Genomic DNA, 8,372 nt, shown 5'->3' on the forward strand with positions numbered 1-8,372 from the left:
AATTTATCATTTACTAAAAATTTGATTAAGACCAGCCCTTCATACCATTCAAATATTGTATTACCAACTTACAAAGATTTTGATCAACAAACAACCGTTCAATCGACGGGTTAAACATTTTGTAATAGAGTCCGGTTCATTACTAAGTTAAATAACCAAAATAAGTTGAACCTATCGTACTACCAGCTACTGTAGGCCTCTGAAATAACAACTTCTTATATGTTGACATTAAAGCAATATATTCATCCACTGCATCCACTACGAATAATTCACCAAATGAAGCACCTCTTCAGAATGTTAATTATCCGACGTAAGCATGTTCGAGTTGTCGTTAGTTGTCGTCACGCTATTGCATTCTCGAATTGTGCCAGTTGACACAACCGTGTGAATTGTTCAATTATGCGTCAATTAGGATGTTTCAAGGACTCCACGATTGAACCTACCGTTCTATTCTTTTCACGCTCTGCATTGCAATGCATCGTATGTAAAGGTCGGTAAATACAAATTTTCAGTCTCGAGTAGTATTTTTGCAAAAAGTAAAATACAGAGTCAGCCAATTCTGGCCTGAAAAAGAAAAAAAAAAATGATAGCATATTTAAAGTCCGAATAAATACGAGAAAAAGCATTGAAAATTGAAGTTGTACAAAAAGTTCTGTATATATTTATTGTACTTTTTATACAAGTATCAATTCATTAATTAGTCATTCTTTTGGTACTTTTCTATCCGCTTATGCAGATTTCTGTTGAACCAAAAAGGAAAAATCTGCAGGAATCGAAATACCTGTTCAGATAGTATGACGCACATTATTTCGCGATTCTATCCTCAATGGAATGTGGTACTTATTTCAGATTTCAGCAAATAGCAGCAATAGACCGACCGAGAGTGACGGGCAGGTTTTGCAAAATGCGATCAAATACTTTTAATTAAACAAAACAGGTAGCAAGGCGAAAATGGAACCTAAATTGCCGGTAGTGTTTCATAATCGGAACCCGACCGTTTCATTTTTGCGATAAAGGGTTAGCGAGGCGCACTGAGCTACCGGTCTGATCTAGCTCAAACATGGTTCGGGCGCAACGGAGTAAACTTCCGTACGGCCGTGGTTCGTTTCCACGTGTCGTGCGTGAACTGCACCGGTTTTGGCGCACAAACCTCAAACCATAAATTGCACTAACGCGCGCACGGCTTTTTAATTGTTTTGAGTTATTTACGACCGTTTTATGGCACGCCCGGTTTTAACGCGTGCCAAACACGACCGACGCGTTCCACCAAAAAGCAGTGGAAAAGCCGCTCCGGTGTTCACGGCAACCGAGTGGAATCCCGTGCGATGAGGGGAGGTGAGGAGAAAATGCAATCTGCTTGATATTAATCGAGATTTCTATGAATCGAAGTGGAAACATCAGTGATAGCCAAGCGAACTATGCGGATACATTCCCCGGGTGCATTTCAGGCATATTCAGCAGCATTTGGCTGTGGAGCGGGCTGATGGAAAACTCAACAGCAATTTGATACTGGAGCAATTTTATTGGAATGGGGCCTCGGGAAAACACAATTCGTGCCTGAGGAAGTGTTGAAGCGTGAAATGGCTAAACAGTGCTTGGAATGCCCGCCACCCGATGAGGATGGATCAATTTTGCGCCCGATTGCAGGACGATTGCTTCGCTTCAGTTTAATCGGTAAAATTTAGAGCTCCTAAAGGGTCCCGGTCAAGTGGAGCTCAATTCAAATAATGGTTTTAATTAACTTAATTAAGTTTGCCTATCGAGATAGTTTCTGCGAATTGGCACGAACTTTACCCTAACGGAAAATTTTCAAAAAGTCGATGCAATTTATTCCATATTGGATTGTGCTTCCAACATGACTATTTTGCGTGCGAACGTGTCAGTTTTGATCATGAAAACAGATGGTTGAGCTACCGAAGTTTTCCAACTACAGTGTGACGTTAAAACTTTCACCAAGCAAAACCGTTGCTCAATCACATTCGCCATCTTTTCAGACCGAACTTACCCGATTTTACAAAGTTAAACGACTGACACAAAATTTAACTTTTTTTACCAACTCTACTAGCGATCCGGGAACTGACGTCATCTAGTAAATGTTTTTTTTTTTTTGTTTTTTGACGAACACAACTGAACAAATTTAATCGACGCAACCATTTATGGAAGCAACATTCACGGGACGGGAAAACCCTCCATTATGGATAGTAGAAGGACATTTTAGAAAAACTTTTCTCGTTTCTTTTGGGCAAAGCTGGAGGCGGAAATTAAAGGCAATTCATCCGGCACACGTGCATGATATTTGTGTCTGCCTCGGGAAAAAATCAAACACTACGTCGTTGAAAGTGGCACTCTAAAGGTGGCTTTGAAAAGAAAATGACGTTGCTTCAAAGCAATCAAATAAAAACAACGATTACCTAAGATAAGGAAAGGAAACAAATATTGGCCGATTTTTCATTAAACCCAACAATATCGAGTGGGTTTTGTGTTCCCAAGCATCAGGGAATGCTTTCCTGATCCGAAGCCAACCCAGTGGGTTTTCTCCAGCAATTCGTTTATTTAAAAGTCCATTTAAGAGCTTCCTTTTAGCCTCACGATCGTTTTTCATCAGATGCTCGTCACGGCCAGTTTCCCATTGGTATAATCATTCAGAACGCAAAGACAATCGGTTCGTTCAAGCGGTGAGAACATTTTTAAAATCTCGTTTCATCTCTCTGTTCAAAACATACGACCGAAATACTTCTTACCACCGAAGAGGGTGGCAAGGAATAGACTAAATATTAAATTTGATTAATTCATTGCCTCTGAAATGTTTTCCACGATGGTGGCTCGTAGGAAAAAAACTATCCCAAAGCTGGAAAGAAAAAATATTGCAATGACAAAGAGAACTTTTAAAATTAAATAAGCAACGCGATTGTCTGGTGACAGGTCGCAGATCCTGGCAGTGCTTTGGACCCGATTTAGTTCGCCTTCCTTATTTTTTCGTTGCGTGTCTGTTTCCCGAAAGCAACCTCCCTATTTTTTTTTTTTTTCCGCTACTATTGTTCTTGCTGGGTCGTTCTTTTTCTTCCCAGACCCAACACTTGACGTCACGGTCATCGATTCGATGGTAAACCTGGCCACAGTAACGCGCAGGATATTGCTTCTTCAGTGGCGAGAAGTTAGATGAAGCAAACTTTTATGCCCCAATCAGCGAACTTTTGACGGCGTTTTCCTCACCGTCTCACTTCTTTTTGCCATTCCCCCATGACTCCTTCGCACCAGGACAGGGGTATCCAACTTTTTACGATACGGTTGAAAACGGAAAAGCGAAGGGCGATTGAATTAGAAGCAAATAGAAAGACATAAAATCGCAAAACAACGTTGCGTATCGCTTGCATGAACGGCAGATCATCCAAAAAGACAAATCGGTAATGGTAGGGGGGATCGCGAGGTTTGACCACCATTTTCTTTCAGTTTTAGTCCGTGGGGTGGAATATTAGGCGTTTTAATTAAAAAAAATCATGATGCCTAGAAACTCCAAACACAGTCTTTTCAACCTCAGATTGTTTTGTGTTGAGGGAAAATCATTCATCATTGTCTATTACAGCTTAAAGTTGTGACGGTAGGAAGGGTCTTTAAGGGGGAAAAAACAATACACCGGAAGTCATATTTAATAGTTACTGAAACATCTCATTTTAATTCACCCAGCTCCAATTTTACCTGATAAATTATGATGCTGCACGGAATTGTAACACATTTGTCAACAAGTTAACTGCTTAAGGCAATCGTCTCACGGAGCCATTTGATATCGGTGGGCTGTTTTTACCTAGAAATATTGTTTGTAATTCCAATCCGCTCGAATACAAATTGAAATTGAAATGCCATCCCAATTCACTTCAGCAATCTCCTATAGTCGGTACAAACCATTAACTTCTTGGAAATATGCGTGGAGGATCAATAACCCGGGAAAGTGAGGTACAGTAACACAATATTCAAAACAGACAAAAATGGTATGCTTAAAATAGAAAACATTGATAGGTTATATACTGTATTAAAAAAATAAATTACAAATTTGATTCCGATAAAGTTAAAATGCATAAAAAGTCGTTACACCGTTTTTAAATTTGTGTTCCCATTTCGCAGACAACTATCACGAGTAAGAATTTTCTCTTGTTTTCCATATAGTTGGGGTTTTTAGGTAAGAAACTATTAGTTTTTAAATATTTCAAAACATAATCGAGCCACCGATGTCGGTTGGGTCATCAATCTACATACACACATGTCCGTAATATTACCCGATCGTTAGGATTAGAAGAAACTGTTTGACCACACGCACAAAAGTCATCAAACCACATTGCAATGAAATGCAAAACTATCGTACAGCAAAAGTATAGTAACATATTTTGCATAACTTGTTTCGTTTACATTAATTTCGCTGTGGGCAAGTTGGCCCACACAACGTATATTTAAAAACAAGGATAAGCAGTGACAAGTTGTCCCAATTTATGCGATCATGAATTGCCTTCCGTATGGGGGAAAAATGACCCGCGTTTCGGTTCGTTCGTTTGCAAGATTTCATCGCAGCCAAACCGACGCATGTGTGACCATTAAAAAGACAATAAACGCGACCAAAAGTGCGTCGAAACATGATAACGGCAAGAAATATGGATCCGCGACAATGGAAACGTAAATTTGCATTCGCTGGATGATGGTATAATTTATCAATTAAACATCCATGTCAAAAGGAAAACCGGGCGTTGGCTCCAGCGTTTGTTTCCCGCGAAAGCGGCACTCGATACCGGTTTGCCGGTTTCTTTTTGCATTGTTGCATCCTGAAACCTGGCACAATAATTGTTATTATCAGAAATAAACTTAATTAATACTCTAATTAATAGCACGCAACCCAAGCACGAACCGGAATCGGTTGACGCGCGAATTGAATGTGGATTGACGGGGGGCTCATCATGTATGCCATTAAGCAGCCGCGGTAACGATGCACCCGGTGCTGCTATCTGGCCCAGGTTCGGGCACAATAATCCTCTCCGACTCCGGCCGGACAGACGCACGTGTCCGTATCGCATTCGAACCAGTCACCCGTTGCATCCGGTGGAGGGAAGTAGAGTGCCACCAACATGCATAATCGTGCTATGCATGTCCACATATGGTCAAACATCCATGTGGTACCTCCGTCTGCTTCCGTATGCAAATGCTCGCCGTGTGCATGCAGCAAGCGAACGACGGCATGGCCATTCCACGGACCGGATGGGCACGATAGAGAGAGCCTATAGCCAATCAGCTTCCCATTACGATGCAGATGGACGAAATTAATAAACCATCTGGGCAGCACGAGGCTGTCCTGCCGAGCCGAAAGAAATTCCTGGACGAAATACTTTGCCTTCCCGCTGGACGTTTCAAGTAGGACAAACTTCGTCAAAAATTTATTGATCGACAATGCACCGAGCCGTTTCGGTCGCGAGGTTCCAGCGCCGCAATGCGAAATTAAAATGTACCCAAAGTCCGCCCGGGACACCCATTTTCGGAGTCAACGGTTGATGCAGTGGATGTTCCTGGAACTCTTCAAAATAAAGTTGAAAACATGCTGCGACAGGAAAGAGGAAAAGTGTCGAAATGAATATGATGTTTGCCATAGTTCGTCAGCTGTCACGAAATTGACTCGTCTCCGGAAGTTGGTGGCTGTTTCAGTCAAGTTTCCGGTGGACCTAATAATTCTGCCTCCTTTTGATATCGTTTACTATTTTGATTTTTTCCTCTTCACTGTGGTTTGTTTGCATTTTTTCAAACATTCAATTGAAACATTTGTTTTCTATTGCTTATATTTTTATTTCGTTCAAATTAAACTGCTACATTTTAACACAAATAAGTTGTTGGTGGATATATTGGTAAATTTATTAAACGTATCTTTTTATCAAAATAAAGAGCACGGAGGAGAACGGAGAGAAAATGGAACCAAAGAAACGAAGACGCAGATAAATTCCACCCCTTTAACCACCTAACGACGATCGGTTTTACCAGAGCCACGTTTACCGGCAAACAGATGCTTCGGCATAAGATCCGGTATGTGTCGGTCACCCTCGCCCTTGCGCGCATACTTGGTGACGCGCTTCGCAATGTCGTGCTTCGCCATGACTTTAGCCTTCGCCTTAAGCTGTTCAGGAAGAGAGAAACCAGGGATAGAAAGAACGGTTGAGTTTCGAGATATCGCCCAAATATGTCATTAAGTGTTCTTACCACAACGTCTTTGATGCCGAGCTCGTGGCTGGGCTGTTTCCGCTTGATTGGTAGCCCGGTCGCACGGACGATCGCGCTCGATTCGCGGTCCTTCTTCGGCTTCTTCGGGCCACCGACGGCGGGCGTGAGGCTCCGGCGGATGGATACCTGGTTCTTGGCAAAGTTCGAGTCCTCCGTGCCGGACATGTCCAGCCCGAGGTTCTCCATCGTCTGCCGCAGATCGTCCGCCTTGCGGTCGCGCACCTTCGCCTGCTTGTGCCGCGGCATAATCGGTCGGCCACTTTTCATCGACATCTTGCGGGCGTCCTTCAGCAGGAAACGCTTCAGCCGGATCTGCTTGGCCATCTCGCGGATTTCGAGCAACGTTTCGTCCAGATTGAGCGGTGGCGGATCGTAGAAACCGGACTCCAGTCGTAGGCCTTCTTCGCGCTCCAGCTCCTCGAGTCGCTCGAAAATGTCCGCATCGATGTAGTCGGCGATGTTGACGCCGTTGAGGAACTCGGGTATCACGTCGTACCGCTCTTCCTCCGGGATCGTCGTGTAGTTCTTCTTCAGGTCGAGCGAGTAGTCGTCGCCCAGCTCCTGTTCGATCTCCTTCTCCAGCTTGCGCTGCCGTTTGGCAAGTTTGGCCGCGTTGGCCGCACGAGCCGCGAGCACCGCTTCCGGGATGCAAACTGGACGTTCCTTTTCGTCGCGCTTCTCGGGCATGGCCACATGCAGCCGGTTCAGCACACCCTCCAGCTTCTTCGTCTTCAGCTTCTGGTCGACGCGATAACCGAGCAGCCGTTCGCATGCTTCCAACTTCACCTCCGTCACGCCCTCCTCGGTGGCAGTGGACATTTCCAGGATCGGTATCAGCTCCCGGTCCTCCGACAGATCTTCGATGACCTTTTTCTTCTCCTCCGGCAGTTCGTCAAACTTCAGCACGTCCGTTTTGTTTAGCACCAGCACGAGCGGTTTGTTAACGAACAGCGGTTTGATACTGTCGAACAGTTTCGCCTGCTCCTCGATCGAGTGACCGCACTGCTCCGACACGTCCATTACGTACATGATGCAGGCACGCAAGTGGGCCATGGCCGTGATGGCCTGCATTTCGATAACGTTCCGTTCCTCGAGCGGATGGTCGAGAATTCCGGGCGTGTCGATCACCTGCCAGCGCAAATACTTGTAATCCATGTGACCCACGTACAGACTCTTCGTGGTGAACGCGTACGGCTGTACATCCACGTCGGCCCGGGTGACCTTGTTGAGGAAGCTAGATTTACCGACGTTAGGGAATCCGCAAACGATGATCGTACGGGTATAGGGATCGATCGAAGGCAGACGCGACAGATGTTGGCGGACCTCTTCCAGGTAGGTCAAATTCGATGCCTGACGCTTCATAATCGTTGCCATCCGACCAAGGGCAGCCTTCTTCAGCTGTTTGCAGCGGTACAGTGAATCACCAAACTTAAGCAAACGAACGTAATCCTTTGCGACTCTGTAAAGGGAACATATACCCGAACGTTACATACCAACCCTGGATAAAGCGGTTTTTTTTTTCATTTACTCACGTATCGATAAGATGCCGGGCGGTGTTAAGCTGGCCCAGGGCAAGCTTGTAATGGTCCTTATCGTACAGCACGTTCATCAGATCCGCGTAGAACGGGTGCACATCATCCAGCTTCGGGAAGTCCTGGATGATTTGTGTCAACCGATCGTGGAAGTTCTGCTGCGTGTATTTCACCTTGCGCATGTAGAACGCACGGATGCGGCTGATTTTGTAGTGCTTGTGTACAACGGTGGGCGTTTTCCGCTGTGTCTTCGATAGCATAATATCGATGAAGGCCTGAAATGGGAACACACATTGTAACATTCGAACCAAAACACAGCCGGGTACCCGCCGGGGTAAACAAATGCTGATATTCTCCGGATAAACGCGGTTTTTCTTTCTTACCTTTGCTGGCGGCACCACCATGATCTTTTTAAAGTTATACAGACTCATTTTGATGAGTTTGTGGCTGTTATTTTTCACGAAAATAGGAAAAACCAACCACGCAGCACTACAAAACACCACAAACCACGAGGTTGTGGATTGAAAAGAATGGTCGAAGTGTCAAACGACCACACGTCAAAGTGACGTTTCTATACACCTTGCCAATATCATT

General features: G+C 44.4%; 1 protein-coding gene across 1 annotated transcript; it reads right to left on the reverse strand.

Annotated features, from left to right (window-relative positions):
- Positions 1–5,857: 5,857 nt before the first annotated feature.
- On the reverse strand, positions 5,858–8,292 carry LOC131267428 (nucleolar GTP-binding protein 1). The gene is made up of 4 exons (XM_058270307.1): positions 8,162–8,292; positions 7,779–8,053; positions 6,226–7,705; positions 5,858–6,142 (listed from the first exon to the last, which is right to left on the reverse strand). The coding sequence occupies exons 1-4, from the start codon at positions 8,207–8,209 to the stop codon at positions 5,987–5,989; spliced, it is 1,959 nt and encodes a 652-aa protein (XP_058126290.1). The 5' UTR covers positions 8,210–8,292; the 3' UTR covers positions 5,858–5,986.
- Positions 8,293–8,372: the final 80 nt, after the last annotated feature.

This window comes from Anopheles coustani, chromosome 2, assembly GCF_943734705.1.
Source record: "Anopheles coustani chromosome 2, idAnoCousDA_361_x.2, whole genome shotgun sequence".
Lineage (NCBI taxonomy): Eukaryota > Metazoa > Arthropoda > Insecta > Diptera > Culicidae > Anopheles > Anopheles coustani.